This window comes from Hemitrygon akajei, chromosome 24 (genome assembly GCF_048418815.1).
Source record: "Hemitrygon akajei chromosome 24, sHemAka1.3, whole genome shotgun sequence".
Classification (NCBI taxonomy): Eukaryota; Metazoa; Chordata; class Chondrichthyes; order Myliobatiformes; family Dasyatidae; genus Hemitrygon; species Hemitrygon akajei.
This window is the reverse complement of record NC_133147.1, coordinates 9,628,390-9,645,718: the sequence shown is the minus strand read 5'-3', so window position 1 is coordinate 9,645,718 and position 17,329 is coordinate 9,628,390. Positions and strand designations below refer to the sequence as shown.

At 42.2% G+C, this 17,329-nt stretch overlaps 1 protein-coding gene across 2 annotated transcripts in view; it reads right to left on the bottom strand.

Moving 5' to 3' along the window:
- wasf2 (WASP family member 2) overlaps positions 1-17,329 on the bottom strand; it is a 75,069-nt gene that overhangs the window by 15,385 nt on the left and 42,355 nt on the right. For both annotated transcript variants that reach the window (XM_073028330.1, XM_073028331.1), the window contains 2 exons: positions 13,162-13,296; positions 1,641-1,794 (listed from right to left, as the gene is read on the bottom strand). In XM_073028330.1, coding sequence (XP_072884431.1) covers positions 1,641-1,794; positions 13,162-13,296 — 289 coding nt within the window. The remainder of the gene's footprint in view (positions 1-1,640; positions 1,795-13,161; positions 13,297-17,329) is intronic.

Below are 17,329 nucleotides of genomic sequence, written 5' to 3'. Positions count from 1 at the left end.
GACAGAGCCAAGTGGGGGATAGGACAGTCAGAGGCTGGAAGGTGATAAGTAGAGACTACAAAGAGGTGCATTTTCTGGAATCTGATAAAGGAAGGTGAAACTTAGTGAGACGATGAAAGTGTAGTTTGATTGAATTTGTCATTCAAGAGCTGAATGAATCATTTTAACTATAGCATCTACATTATGTCTTTGTTCTCAGCGAATAAAAAATATAGCAGGACAATCCAAAGTCAGAAGGAGGAGAGTCAAAGTCAAGATCAAATGCACCCTTCTCCTGAAACACCTGTGCACTTCGACTGGCCGTCCTAGACGGGCTAATATAGAAGTGGTTGTAAGGTAACAGGAGGCATAAACGTAAATGAGTGCATGCATTCCAGTAAACAAGCTCCCCCCCCCCCCCACTTTCCTCTATTACCCACTCTGACCCTTCACTTCTTCTCACCTATTACTTCCCCTGGGTCCCCTCCTCCTATGGTTCACTCTCTCCTACCAGATTCTTTCTTCTCCAGCCCTTTATCTTTCCTGGCCAACTGGCTTCACCTATCACATTCCAGTTAGCCCCATTCCCCTTCCCCTCATCTTTTCATTCAGGAATTTCCCCCCTTCCCTCTCAGTCCTGAAGGAGGATCTCAGCCTGAAACTATTCATATCCATAGATGCTGCCTGACCTGCTGAATTCCTCCAGCATTTTGTGTGTATTGCTTTGGATTTCCAGCACTTGCAGACTCTCTGGTGAAAATGTTTGTGACACAGAACTTTGATTTAATTACCAATTTAATAATGTTGCAATCCATCACACCTGGAGAGAGAATTGGCAGAATACACTAGTGGACAAGGCGATCACAATAAAGGTGAAAAGCTTGAAAGTGGTCTGCAAACACATGGAAGTTCTCAAAGCAGACAACTTCAGTCAATAGCCAGGAAATCACTGCTGCCCAAACAAAGGAATTGAGTAAACACAAGAGACTCTACAGCTGCTGGAAATCTGGAGTAAAACACACAAAATGCTAGAGGAACTCAGCAGGTCATGCAGCATCTATCCTCAGGATCTGATGAAGGGCCTCGACCCAAGCGTAAACACTTAGATGTTGCTTGACCTGCTGATTTCCTCCAGTGTTTTGTGTGTTACAAAGTAATTGAGGATGCAGTTTTCAGTTGAATTCTGAGAAATGTACTTGATGGCACAATGCAGGTGGTTAGAAATCCTTTTCAACACACACAAAATGCTGGAGGAACTCAGCAGGTAAGGCAGCATCTATGGAAATAAATGGACAGTCAACATCTTGAGCTGAGACTCTTCAAGGCTGAGAAGGAAGGGGGAAGATGTCAGAATAAAAGGTGAGGTGGGAGGGGGAGGATGATAGATGGAAGGTGATAGGTGAAGCCAGGTGGGTGGGAAAGGTGAAGGGATGGAGAAGGGGTCCCAGAAATCCTTTTATCATATTTTAACTTTTATCAAACTAATCCTGCGTATTACAAGTCTGAGATCAAGTAATGGTAAACAGAGAGAAATATTTCTCTCTCCTCGTTATGTTAAAGAATGAATTTCATGACAAAGAAATTCATTATGATTTTACTTCCCAAAAAAAAAATGACATTTACTAAAATTCGAATGTAATCTTCTGGTCAGTTTTGCATACCTGTATGGAGTCAGAATATGAAGAGGTGGTGGCTTGTCACATGTGTTATATGTGTCATTGATAGGAATTGGCAGAGAGGTTCGACAAAACAATTGCTGGTCCTGATTTGTGGAGCTTTTGAAGGCTTTCCTCAGGTTAATAGTCTGCAGGGAAACTAAAAATAGAGCAGAGTGAAAAGTCAAATGCAATCGTGTTCCTTCATTCGTCAATTTTCACAATTACTGGCAATCAAAATTCTGTAATCTTCCAATGTGCAGCATTGTCCAAGTAACCATATACAAACACAGCCAATATTCCACTTGTGCTTTGGCTTGTTCTTTCACACACTTAATAACCACAGACTTACTTTTCTCAAATGAGGGAATGACATTTTGGTTAACATGTTGTCTACTTGAGCAAATCTTTAGATTGAGGTAAAGAGATAGAAGGTAAAACATAGTGATGTAATTAGAAAAAAAACCAAAATGGCTCCTGAATGTTCAGCACAGTGCAATATTGAAACAGTCAGGTTTCAAAATTCAACAGTTCAAAGTAAATTTTATTTTCAAAGTGCATACATGTTAGCATATACAACCCTGAGATTTTCTTGTGAGCATATTCAGCAAATGTATGGAATAGTAATTATAACAGAATCAATGAAAGATCAATGAGAGTGCAAAAGACAAAGTGTATAAATGCAAATATAGATAAATAGCAATAAGTAATAAGAACATGAGATAATGAGATAAATAGTCCTTGAAAGTGAGATGATTGTTTGTGGGAACATTTTAATGATGGGGCAAGTGGGGATAGTTATCCCCTTTTGTTCAAGAGCCTGATGGTTGAGGGATAGAAACTGTTCTTGAAGCTGGTGGTGCAAATCCTGAGGCGTTTGTGCCTTCTACTGGATGGCAAAAGCAAGAATACCTGGATCGTGAGAATCTTTGATGATGGATACTGGTTTCCTAAAACAGCATCTCATAGGGATGTACTCAGTGGTTGGAAGGGCTTTACCCGTGACTTACTGGGCCGAGTCACTACTTTTTGACGGATTTTCCTTTCAAAGACATTGGTTTACTTTACTTGTGGACATTTAAACAGATTGAGACTTTAGTTCAGTCTCAGCCACTACTCCCAAACTGGAAACTGTAATTCTGAAGATGGGTCAGAAGTTGTCCAGCTTGGGGTAGTGTGTGCAGTTCTGGTCACCTACCTTCAGGAAAGATATCAATAAGATTGAAAGAGTGCAAAAAAAAATTACAAGGATGATGCTGGGACTTCAGGACCTGAGTTACTGGGAAAGGTTGAATAGGTTAGGACTTTATTTCCTGGAGTATAGGCGAAGTCAGGGAGATTTGATAGAGGTATAAAAATCATGAGTGGTATTGATAAAGTAAATTTAAGGAAGCTTTCTCCACAGAAGTTGGGTGAGACTGGAACTAGAGGTGACAGGTTAAGGGTGAAAGGTTGTTGTTCAGACCAAACATCAGAATAGGGAAGAAATGTGATCTAAGTAACTTTGATTGTGGAGTGATAGTTGGTGCCAGATGGGGTGGGTTTGAGTATCTCGGAAACTGCTGATCGCCTGGGATTTTCACGCAGTCTCTAGAGTAGGAGTTCCCAACCTTTTTTAAAGCCGCGGACCCCTACTGTTAACCCTCGCCAAATGGGAAGCACTGCTCTAGAGTTTACAGAGAATGACACAAGAAACAAAAGAAGTTCTGTGGGTGAAAACAGCTTTTCATCAAGAGAGGTCACAGGAGAATAGCCAGGCTGGATCAAGGTGACAAAAGGTGATAGTACTTCAAATAACAACACTCTCAAAAGTGTGCATGGGAGGATCTCTGAACACACAACGCGTTCACCCTTGAAGTGGATGGGCTGCAGCAGCAGCAGACCACGAACATACATTCAGTGGCCACTTTATGAGGTACGGAGGTACCCATAATGTGGCCACTGAGTGTATATTGCATTAACAAATTAGCCTACTGGGGCAACACAGTAGCACAGCGGTTAGCATAACACTACTACAGTGCCACCGAGCTGGGCTCATTTCTGGGTTTCCTCCAATACTCCAGTTTCCTTCCACATTCTGTAGGGGTGATGAGTGTAATTGGGCAGTGCAGGTTATTGGCCAGAAAGGCCTGTTACTATGCTTTATGTCTACATTCTCCCAAAGTGACTGCTCATTTTAAATATGCTGCATCTACTAAGTCTGCACACCATTACCAATACAAGTGAAAGTACTTTTGAAACAGCCCCATACTATATAACCATATAACAATCACAGCACGGAAACAGGCCATTCCGGCCCTCCTAGTCCGTGCCGAACTCTTAATCTCACCTAGTCCCACGTACCCGCACACAGCCCATAACCCTCCACTCCTTTCCTGTCCATATACCTATCCAATTTTACCTTAAATGGCAAAACTGAACTGGCCTCTACTACTTCTACAGGAAGCTCATTCCACACAGCTATCACTCTCTGAGTAAAGAAATACCCTCTCGTGTTTCCCTTAAACTTTTGCCCCCTAACTCTCAAATCATGTCCTCTCGTTTGAATCTCCCCTACTCTCAATGGAAACAGCCTATTCACGTCAACTCTATCTATCCCTCTCAACATTTTAAATACCTCGATCAAATCCCCCCTCAACCTTCTACGCTCCAATGAATAGAGACCTAACTTGTTCAACCTTTCTCTGTAACTTAAGTGCTGAAACCCAGGTAACATCCTAGTAAATCGTCTCTGCACTCTCTCTAATTTATTGATATCTTTCCTATAATTCGGTGACCAGAACTGTACACAATATTCCAAATTTGGCCTTACCAATGCCTTGTACAATTTTAACATCACATCCCAACTTCTGTACTCAATGCTCTGATTTATAAAGGCCAGTGTTCCAAAAGCCTTCTTCACCACCCTATCTACATGAGACTCCACCTTCAGGGAACTATGCACTGTTATTCCTAGATCTCTCTGTTCCACTGCATTCCTCAATGCCCTACCATTTACCCTGTATGTTCTATTTGGATTATTCCTGCCAAAATGTAGAACCTCACACTTCTCAGCATTAAACTCCATCTGCCAAAGTTCAGCCCATTCTTCTACCCGGCATAAATCTCCCTGCAAGCTTTGAAAACCCACCTCATTATCCACAACACCTCCTACCTTAGTATCATCGGCATACTTACTAATCCAATTTACCACCCCATCATCCAGATCATTTATGTATATTACAAACAACATTGGGCCCAAAACAGATCCCTGAGGCACCCCGCTGTCACCGGCCTCCATCCCGATAAACAATTATTCACCACTACTCTCTGGCATCTCCCATCTAGCCACTGTTGAATCCATTTTATTACTCCAGCATTAATACCTAACGACTGAACCTTCTTAACTAACCTTCCATGTGGAACTCTGTCAAAGGCCTTGCTGAAGTCCATATAGACTACATCCACTGCCTTACCTTCGTCAACATTCCTCGTAACTTCTTCAAAAAATTCAATAAGGTTTGTCGAACATGACCTTCCACGCACAAATCCATGCTGGCTACTCCTAATCAGATCCTGTCTATCCAGATAATTATAAATACTATCTCTAAGAATACTTTCCATTAATTTACCCACCACTGATGTCAAACTGACAGGTCTATAATTGCCAGGCTTACTTCTAGAACCCTTTTTAAACAATGGAACCACATGAGCAATACGCCAATCCTCCGGCACAATCCCCGTTTCCAATGACATCTGAAAGATCTCCATCAGAGCTCCTGCAATCTCTACACAAACTTCCCTCAAGGTCCTGGGGAATATCCTGTCAGGACCCGGAGATTTATCCACTTTTAAATCTCTTAAAAGCGCCAGTACTTCCACCTCTTTAATTGTCATAGGTTCCATAACTTCCTTACTTGTTTCCCACACCTTACACCATTCAATATCCTTCTCCTTAGTGAATACCGAAGAGAAGAAATCATTCAAAATCTCTCCCATCTCCCTCGGCTCCACACATAGCTGACCACCCTGATTCTCTAAGGGACCAATTTTATCCCTCACTATCCTCTTGCTTTTAATATAACTGTAGAAACCTTTTGGATTTACTTCCACCTTATTTGCCAGACCAAACTCGTAACTTCTTTTAGCTTTTCTAATCTCTTTCTTATGATTCCTTTTACATTCTTTATATTCCTCGAGCAATTCCTTTACTCCATGCTGCCTATATCTATTGTAGACATCCCTCTTTTTCCGAACCAAGTTTCTAGTATCCCTTGAAAACCATGACGCTTTCAAACCTTTAACCTTTCCTTTCAACCTAACAGGAACATAAAGATTCTGTACCCTCATAATTTCACCCTTAAATGACCTCCATTTCTCTATTACATCCTTCCCATAAAACAACTTGACCCAATCCATTCTCTCTAAATCCCTGCGCATCTCCTCAAAGTTAGCCTTTCTCCAATCAAAAATCTCAACTCTAGGTCCAGTCCTGTCCTTCTCCATAATTATATTGAAGCTAGTGCTATTGTGATCACTGGACCCGAACTGCTCCCCAACACATACATCTGTCAGCTGACCTATCGCATTCCCTAACAGGAGATCCAACACTGCCCCATCTCTAGTCGGTACTTCTATGTATTGTTGCAAAAAACTATCCTGCACACATTTCACATACTCTAAACCATCCAGCCCTTTTACAGAATGAGCTTCCCAATCTATGTGTGGAAAATTAAAATCTCCCACAATCACCACCTTGTGTTTACTACAAATATCTGCTATCTCCTTACACATTTGCTCTTCCAACTCACGCTCCCCATTAGGTGGCCTATAATACACTCCTATCAGTGTTACTACACCTTTCCCATTCCTCAATTCCACCCAAATAGCCTCCCTAGAGGAGCTCTCTAATCTATCCTTCCAAAGCACCGCCATAAGATTTTCTCGGACAAACAATGCAACACCTCCTCCTCTGGCCCCTCCTACTCTATCACACCTGAAGCAATTAAATCCAGGAATATTTAGTTGCCAATCACACCCTTCCTGCAACCATGTTTCACTAATAGCTACAACATCATAATTCCAGGTATCAATCCACACTTTAAGCTCATCCACCTTTCTTACAATGCTCCTAGCATTAAAATAGATACATTTAAGATACTCTCCTCCTCCTCCTCTCTTTTCATCTTTAACAATGCATTCAAATTTATTATCCTTTTCTTTCTTCTCCCCTACATCTTCGGGCTGAGCGCATCCCTTCTCCATCACCTGCCTTTCCTCCCTCACACACTGTCTACTTACTTGCTCTACTGGTGAACTAACCTCCTCTCCCATAGTTTCCTCAAATTGATTTCCGCCCCCCCCCCCCATCTTACTAGTTTAAAGTCTGCCCTGTAGCCCTAGCAAACCTCCCCGCTAGGATATTGGTCCCCCCAGGATTCAAGTGTAACCCGTCCTTCTTGAACAGGTCACGCCTGCCCCAGAAGAGGTCCCAATGATCCAGAAACTTGAATCCCTGCCCCCTGCTCCAATCCCTCAGCCACACATTCATCCTCCACCTAATTCCATTCCTACTCTCACTGTCGCGTGGCACAGGCAGTAATCCCGAGATTACTACCTTTGCGGTCCTTCTTCTTAACTGCCTTCCTAACTCCCTATACTCTCGTTTCAGGACCTCTTCCCCTTTCCTACCTATGTCATTGGTACCTACATGTACCACGACCTCTGGCTCCTCACCCTCCCACTTCAGGATATCTTGGACGCGATCAGAAACGTCCCGGACCCTGGCACCAGGGAGGCAAACTACCATCCAGGACTCCCGATCACCTCCACAGAATCGCCTGTCTGAACCCCTGACTATTGAGTCCCCTATTACTATGGTCCTCTTTCTTCTATCCCTACCCTTCTGAGTTACAGGGCCGTCCTCTGTGCCGGAGGCCCAGCCACTGTCACTTCCTCTAGGTAGGCTGTCCCCCTCAACAGTACTCAAACAAGAGTACTTACTGTCAAGGGGTACAGCCACTGGGGTACTCACTAGTACCTGCCCCTTCCCCTTCCTGACCGTGACCCACCTATCTGCCTCCCGTGGCCCCGGAGTGACCACCTGCCTGTAACTCCTCTCTATCACCTCCTCACTTTCCCTGACCAGGCGAAGGTCATCGAGCTGCAGCTCCAGTTCCCTAACTCGGTCCCTCAGGAGCTGCAGTTCGACACACCTGGCGCAGATGTGGACGTCCGGGAGGCTCGGAGACTCCAGGATCTCCCACATCCGACACCGAGAACAACAAGCTGCCCTCACACTCATACTTCCCGAATAACTGAAAATAACAAGGAGAACTAAAAGATAAGCCTACTGTGCCCTCTTCCGCCTAAGCCCTCTGAGCCCAAGCCCTACACTCCGCTGCCCGCTGCTTAAGGCTGCGTTCTTTTTATATCTTCCCTCCTTCCCAGGCCTCCTTCACGCGCCTGCGCAGTCCCGCCTCTCAGAACTCCGATCTGAGAAGCAATTTGAAAATGGCCGCCGCCGCACTTCCTCTCAAAGCCTCGCTGTCCTCTTCCAAAATATTACAGTAAAGCACAAGTTTGGGAAATCTCAACTCACTGGTACCTTTTACAGAGAGCCATAAAAACCTCAGTCTTGCTCTCCTGCGCACTGGAATTGCATTACAAACATTGGAGGAATTTGAACAATGTTACTGTTAGAAGCTCAGCCATCACAATCCATTTGCAACCAGAAAAATCTCAATTCTATTCTACAAGAGGTGCAATAGCAGGATATAAAAATTACGATTTTCTGTAAAGGTTTTTATTAGAATAATAAATATTATTCAGTCTGTTATACTTTCAATCCTTCCTATTTTTATCATCTGGTTCTTCTTTTCCATGTCTTGGTATAAACCATCTACTGATACCATAATCCCACTAGGGCAACACGGTATTACAGCAGTAAGAGTGCCAGTGGTGGGGTTCAATTCACACCACTGTCTGTCAGGATTCTGTACATTCTATCCATGATTATGTGGTTTCCTCCCACAAGTGAATTGCAAGAATGCTAAACTGGCGCCAGAAACTTGCTGACACTTAGGGGTTGCCCCCAGCACATCCTCAGACTGCGTTGATCATTGATGCAAATAGAGCCTTTCACTGTACATTTCTATGTACAAATGACAAATAAAGCTAATCTTTTATCTTTAAAGCTGGTGTCTCCCCAAGCCGGAAATGCTCATTTTCTACAGATACCTGGATTGTATCATTCTACAGCAGATGGGGCTAGTAGAACCAAAACACTGATCTCCGCACCCTTGCGGCTATACCCATTTAAGTGGAAGGCTTCGGAAGTAAACCCAGAGGAAAAATCTAGACTTGGGAGTCCCTAAGGCAGTCCTACGTTGAGTTCAACATTGACTGCAACTCCTGTGACATGACTGGTGCTGAACTGTATCGGTCTTTCCCGTTGCTTCAGATTCATCAGCTGTGTGGAGAGGGAAAGGCTGCTGAATGGGCAACAACTTGCTCTCCAAATTGTACTGCCTTGTCTTGTATATCTTGTAGATAGCCAGGACACAATATCCATGGTCAATTCTGACCAACAGAGGGCCTCAATCATTCTACATAACCTAAATTTCAATGAGCAATCAACAATACATTACCAATAATTAAAGTAATGGAAGACATATTATATCCAGTTACGCTAATTTACTTAAGAGTCACGGAAAAGTACAGCACAGAATCAAGCCCTTCAGCCCATCTAATCCATGTTGAACCATTTAAACTGCCTATTCCCACTGACTTGCTCTGGGACCATAGCCCTCCTATACCACAACCATCCATGTACCTATCCAAACTTCTCTTAAACGTGGGAAGTGAAATCACATCCACCACTTGCGCTGGCAGCTCGTTCCACATTCACCACCCTCTGAGTGAAGTCAGCCCTCATGCTCCCCCTTAAGCTTTCCATCTTTCACCCTTAACCTCTGGCCTTAGTCCCACCCAAACCGCTTGCATTTACTCTATCTATTCCCCTCATAATTTTGTATACATCTATCAAATCTCCTCTCAATCTTCTATGTTCCAAGGAATAAAGTCCTAACCAATTCAACCTTTGCTACAACTCAGATCCTTCAGACCCAGCAACACCCTTGTAAATTTTCTCTCCACTCTTGTTCACCTTTCTCCTGTAGGTCGGTGACCAAAACTGTACACAATACTCCAAATTAGGCCTCACTGACATCTTATACAACTTAAACACAACATCTCAACTCCTATAGTTAACACAGCGTCATTTTTCTACTGGGAATGCTACAGCCAACCAGTCACTATTAACTCGTTCAGTCTACTTTGGAATGTTCCTGATGAGAGAATGGTGCTCCTGTCTGGTACCCACAATTGTTCCATGCTCAAAGTCACTTTAATCACATCTCTTCCCCAGTCTGATGTTTGGTCTGGACAACGACTGAATCTCTCGACCATGTCTGCGTGCATTTATGCACTGAGTTGCTGCCACGTGATTGGCTGATTGAATATTTGCATTAATGAGATGGGCTCGTGTACCTAATAAAGTGGCCACTGAGTGTATATTATAAACATAAATAGTCTGCAGATGCTGGAAATCAAAGCAACACACACAAATTGTTGGAGAAACTCAGCTGGTCAGGCAGTATCTATGGAAGTGAAAAAAGTCAATATTTTGGACCAAGATCCCTTCATTAGGACTGAGAAGGAAGGGGGAAGAAACCAGAACATAAAGGTGGGGCGGTGGGAGTACAGGAGAAGGCAGCTAGCTGGAAGGTGATAGCTGAAGCCAGGTGGGTGAGAAAGGGAAGGAGGAGGGGGATAGGCAGGTGAGAAGAGGTAAGAGGCCAGAGTGGCGAATAGAAGGGAGGGGGAGAGAATTTTTTTAAACTGGAAGGAGAAATCAACGTTCGTGCCACCAGTGTGGAGGCTACCTAGACAGAATACAAGGTATTACCCTTCCACTGAGGGTGACCACTTCATGGCACAAGAGGCGGCCATGGAGTGACACATCAGAACGGGAACTGGAATTAAAATGTACATTCACTTATACTAATGATAATCTTGTCTTTGAAACAAAGACTGCTTCCTTTCATTTCCACAATAATCTGCTTCTGTCACTACCTCAGCCTGCCTTTCACAAAAGTCTTTGTTCCTATCGTCATCTGCAAATGTCCTTAACAGACGAGATCTACGTTACGCAGGTGATCTTGCTTGTGTACAAATAAAAATCAGGCAAACTGAGTTATTCTTTATATTTCGCTGGTTGCAAAAAAATACACAATTAATCTTTTTTTCCTTTCTTTACAAGCACTGAAGTTTTATTATTTTAAGTGCTTTTCATTTTCCAGAGGTATTGCATTTATTATAATAGACTCAAGATTTCTGCAATAATTCTGTAGAATAGGGCACGTTATGCATTTTGTCCACATTCATCGAAACAATTTCCTGCTTTTACCTGCAGGCCTGAAGAGTCAGAAAGAATGGGATGTACTATTTGAAATTTAGCTAAGGTACTTAATATGAAAATGGGTTATTTAATAATTTTAATGTTTACATATCTAAAAGTTATTTAAAGTAGAGGTTGATAGATTCTTGATTAGTAAGGGTGTCAAAGCTTATGGGGAGAAAGGAGAGTGGGGTTGAGTGGGAAAAATAAATCAGCCATGATGGAATGGTGGTGCAGACTTGATGGGCCAAATAGCCTTTTTCTGCTCTTGTGTCTTATGGTTTTATATGAAGTCTTATTAGCTACCATTAATTATATCTTTAGTAATCAAAAGGTATACAAAATTATGAGGGGTATAGATAGGGTAAAAGCAAACAGGCTTTTTCCACTGAGGTTGGTGGGACTACAACCAGAGACCACGAGTTAAGGTTGAAGGGTGAAAAGTTTAAGGGGAACACGAGGGGAAACTTTTTCACTCGGAGACTTGTGAGAGTCTGGAATGAGCTGCCAGTACAACTGGTGTACATGAGCTCAATTTCAATGTTTAAGAGAAGTTCGGTTAGGTACATGGATGGCCATGGTCCTGATGCAGAATGACGGGGGCCAGGCAGTTTAAATGGTTCGGCACAAACTAGATGGGCCAAAGGGCCTGTTTCTGTGCTGTATTTTTCTGTCTCTCTAAAATATTGGGCAGTTAGCATAATGCATTACAGCAGCAGAAATCAGCGATCGGAGTCTGCTCTCCCGATGACTGCGTGGGCTTCCCCTGATGCTCCGGTTTCCTCCCACATTTCGCAGACATACGGGTTAGGGTTAGTGAGTTGTTGCCACGCCGCCACCGTGAAAACGGCAACACTTGCAGAATGCCCCCAGCACATCCTCATACTGCATTGCTCGTTGACAAATACGACATATTCCACCGCATGTTTCCATGTATGTGTGACAAATAAAGCTAATCTCTGTCTTTAAAGCTGGTTTACATAGCCCATGCAACCTGCATTATCAGTGGATAACAGAATTTCCTTGCTACTTTTAGAACTAAATTCTAGACAAAATATTTTATATTTTTGAAGACACTTAAGTTCTCCAGCAAGCAATCACAGTCAATATAAATGTCTGCTCATAAAATTCAAGTTTACTTAATATCATTTCCAGTACACAAGTGTAAAGGAGAACAAAACAATTGTTATTCCAATCTGATGTAATACAAACAACTTCAATAAGATAAAGGACACAATATTTGAAAAATAATAAATGGAAGTACACAAGATAGCTTATATACATGGATTGATTGTATGTCACAGGAGTGTCTGTACATCAGGTGACTGACAGGAAATGATAAAGTAGCGGTGGTTCAGGGTGTGGAGGGTGGGATCATGGTGGAGGTGTTAATCAGATGTTACTTGGGGAAAGTAACTGTTTTTCAGTCTGGTGGTCCTGGTGTAGATGCTACATAGTCTTCTCCCTGATGGGAGTGGGGTGGGTGGGATCCTTCACAATGTTACTGGCCTTTACCCAGGTTTTGGCTACCTGTTATAGAGCCTTCCTGTCTGCCGCAATGCAGCTTCCATACCATGCTGTGACACAGCATGTTACGATCCTCTCTAACAAAGAGAGGAGATGCTCTCTGCATTTTAGTTTTATTACACAATTGTGTCCTGTTGATATGGTGTGGAGAGGTGAAGAATTTCATCCCACCTTAAGGATGGAAGGAGCTAAAATCAGAAATGAAGTATTTCTTTGCACAAGAATCATTTAAAATGACTCACCACACACTTATTTACAAAGGCAGCACCGTAGTGGCTAGCACACCACTGCACAGTACAAGCGACCCGGGTTCAATTCTTGCCGCTGTCTGTAAGAAGTTTGTATGTTCTTCCCGTGGCCAAGTGGGTTTCCCCTGCGTGCTCTGGTTTCCTCTCATAGTCCAAAGATGTACTGGTTGGTAGGTTAATTGGTCATTGTAAAATTTCCCGTGGTTAGGCTGGGATTAATTCTGGGGTTTGCTGGGCAACACGGCTTGAAGGGTCAGAAGGCCTATTCCGTGCCGCATATCAATAATAATTTTAAAAAAAACAACTTTCTTACCATCTTCTACTTTGGGATCAAGCTGTGTTACTTTAACTTGCAAACGGTCAATCCGTTCTCCAAGACTGTTCACTCTAAAAGCAAAGCTCCCTGCTTCCCTGAACAGCTCACCAAAGATATCTTCAGCATATTTACCTGGAAGAAATAAAGAGAACAGATAGAACACGAAAATGCTCACCTCACAATGCCCAGATTGCAGTTCTTTAGCTATTTTATTACCCTTGGGTACAAACATAGGAAAGTACATTCTACAGTGTGGCCTGCCCAGTCAAACTCAGGAGCTGCAAAGTAGAAAGTCAATGTGACTGCCAGGAAGAAAACTTCTGAATACATAAAGAGAATTGAGACAATTTTGAAGGGCTGGTGGCGAGCAAAATAAGATGAGAATAGTTTTAAGGGAGTGCAGAGATAATATACCGTAGATTCCGGACTACAGAGCGCACCTGATTAAAAGCCGCTGGCTCTAATTTTAGAAATAAAATCAATTTTTTACTTGTACAGGCCGCACCGGATTTTAGGCCGCAGGTGTCCCACGTTGTAATATGAGATATTTACACAGAAAGATATTACACGTGAGGATTTTTTAACTTTTAATTAAATCCATATGGTAACATAAACAAATACATATTGCAAATGCTTTTTTTCGAACCGTGCCTGTAACGCGGCTACTTTTAAATATACGTTGCGTATACTTCTTTACTGAACAACATTCCAATATCTCCTAACGACTGGTAAAAAAATATATATACTGCAGCCTACCAGGAAAAGTTATTGATCGCCTTTAACTTAAAAGCAGCGTTTTCGCTCCGCCGCTCCCCCCCGCCTTCCCGTTTATCGCAAACCGGTATCCCACAAGGCGCGGCGAAACCGGGTGTGACGTCATAGCATCCCGCGATGTAGTTCAGAAAACAAATATAGTTAAAACAGTTCTAACTTTAACTAACAAATGAATTACTAAGCGAAAATATTATAAACTAAATAACTGCCATAAAGGCAGCACAATGCTTTTCTTCGAGTGTTTTCCATGTTGACTGATTTACAATAATTTAATTGTGAAAGTGCGCTTGATTTATCGTACAATTTCATTGGACCTCTGTGAACTACTCATCAATTTTATTGGTCTACTGTTACGAGGCAAAATGTTTTTGGCGGCATGAAAAAAAACCATGTATTAGCCGCTCCGTATTACAGGCCGCAGAGTTCAAAGCTGTTCAAAATGTGGGAAAAAAGTAGCGGCTTAAAATCCGGAATCTACGGTAATAGTGTTGTCAGAAGGCCTGATTGAATAAAATTCAGGGGTGGAGCTACAGAATGAAGACAACCAGTATAACTCCACTGCCATGCGTTACAGTGTTAACGTGGCAATGAAAGATAGAGACTAGGACCCTCAGAATACAGTGACATCCCCTTTAGAACAGAGAAGAGGAGGCGTTTCTTTAGCCAGAAGGTCGTGAATTGTGGAATTCATTGCCACAGGTGGCTGTGTGGCCAAGCCAATGTGTACAGTTAAAGCAGAGGTTGACAGGGCTCTTCATTTGTAAGAACGTCAAAGGTTACGGGGGAGGTCGGAAAATAGGTTGAGGAGGATAATAAATCAGCCATGGTGGAATGGTGACCAGACTTGATGGCAATCGTTTTAAGACAGGAAGCGTAGATAGTGTTACAGGAAAGCCTGATTTGCCGGGGGGGGGGGGGGGGGGGCAGGGTGGCGAAGCACTATAGAATGAAACATACCATTACAACTTCATTATCCTGTGATGTAGTGTTAACATGACTATTACAATTACAGAATATTTATGTTAAACTACGCTTTCATCTATAAACACTTTAAAATTGCATCAGTATACCTTCATACAAATACACAAATATGTCAACATTTCCTGTGTTAATTTTCAACGACAAAACTTGGGACTACGGAGTTCTATTTCTTCCATTTGAGGCAGACGGCCATCTCTGACTACACTGGTCATCCTCAACAGCTCCTTCATTCCAGATAACTACTCTTCTTTGATAATACACTTATTGGGTGGCACCACTCAAATCTACTGTTGAGTAAGATGAAGTGCTGTGACAAATGAGCCATTGTCCGCAAAAGAGAAAGCGCTAGTAGCTAGCAGAGAAAGAATGGGAGATGCCATAGAGATCAAGATCGCCCAGACAGATGAACAAATGAGATCAGAACCTTAGACAAAAGTCTCCTTATTGTTGAGCAGATTTATCTTAAATGTCTGTTAGGTTATATTTCAGAATCACTGGCATACAGAAGGTAGAACAGTACAGCACAGGAACTGGCCCTTTGGCCCACAGTGATATTCAGAACCAGCTAAAAAGCAGATCAAAAACACACAAACACCAATTCCTCCTACCTACACCATGTCCATATCCATTCCCTACCTTCACATTCATGTGCTGATCCAAATATCTCTTAAAAGCCTCTAGTGTATTTCCCTCTACCACCCTACCAGGCAGAGCGTTCCAGGAATAAAAAAAACTTGCTTCTCACGTCCCCATTTGAACCTACCCCCTTTCACCTTCAATGTATGCCCTCTGGTATCAGACATTCCTACAATGGGAAACAGACACTATCTATTATATCTATGCCCCTCATAATCTTGTAAACCTCTATCAGATCTCCCCTCAGCCTCCACTGCTCCACTAAAAAAAAACCCGTTTATCCAGCCTCTCGTGACAGCACATGCCCTCTAAACCAGGCAGCGTCATGGTGAGCCTCTTCTGCACCCTCTCTGAAGCCTCAACATCCTTCCAATAGTGGGGTGAGCAGAAGTGCTTAAAATACTGGAGATGTAGCCCATGTTGTGAAATTTGTTGTTATGCAGCAGTACATAATAAAAACTATAATTCTGTATAAATTAACAAACCAAAAATGCTCAGACACTGTATGACACGCTATCCACAATAATGAAGTTTCAAGTCAAAGAAAGTACATTCGATCTTTTATTAAGAAACCAGTAAAGATGAACAATCTTGAAAGGATTAGAAAATTAATGAAACTCAAACTAGTGCTGTAATGACATAAGTGGCCTAAGCGATAATATTAGCAGTCTTAGCATACTTATTGAGTATTTAAGCTTTCCTTAGCAATTAAAACAAATCATTCTGGCTGCCTCTCTGGTTCTACCTAGACTAAACTGACACAAGACAGTGTGAATACGTAATGATACTCTTCGCTTCTACCACGCCCCATACCATGACATACCGTAGATTCCGGATTTTAAGCCGCTACTTTTTCCCCACATTTTGAACAGCTTTGAACTCTGCGGCCTTTAATACAGAGCGGCTAATACATGTTTTTTTTTCATGCCGCCAAAAACATTTTGCCTCGTAACAGTAGACCAATAAAATTGATGAGTAGTTCACAGAGGTCCAATGAAATTGTACGATAAATCAAGCGCACTTTCACAACTAAATTATTGTAAATCAGTCATTTGTACTCACCCTCATCAACATGGAAAACACTCGAAGAAAAGCATTGTGCTGCCTTTATGGCAGTTATTTAGTTTATAATATTTTCGCTTAGTAATTCATTTTCTAGTTAAAGTTAGAAGAGTTTTAACTATATTTGTTTTCTGTACTACATCGCGGGATGCTATGACGTCACACCCGGTTTCGCCGCGTCTTGTGGGAAAACGCCGGTTTGCGATAAACGGGACGGCGGGGGGGGGGGGGGAGCGGCGGAGCGAAAACGCTGCTTTTAAGTTAAAGGCGATCAATAACTTTTCCTGGTAGGCTGCAGTATATATATTTTTTACCAGTCGTTAGGAGATATTGGAATGTTGTTCAGTAAAGAAGTATACGCAACGTATATTTAAAAGTAGCCGCGTTACAGGCACGGTTCAAAAAAAAGCATTTGCAATATGTATTTGTTTTTGTTACCATATGGATTTAATTAAAAGTTAAAAAATCCTCATGTGTAATATCTTTCTGTGTAAATATCTCATATTACAACGTGGGACACCTGCGGCCGAAAATCCGGTGCGGCCTGTACAAGTAAAAAATTGATTTTATTTCTAAAATTAGAGCCAGCGGCTTTTAATCAGGTGCGCTCTGTAGTCCGGAATCTACGGTAATAAACTCTCAACACAAAATACAATAGACAGCAATTAGATAAGTGGCTCCTAAAATGTTAAGTTAAATAAGTCATGCAAAA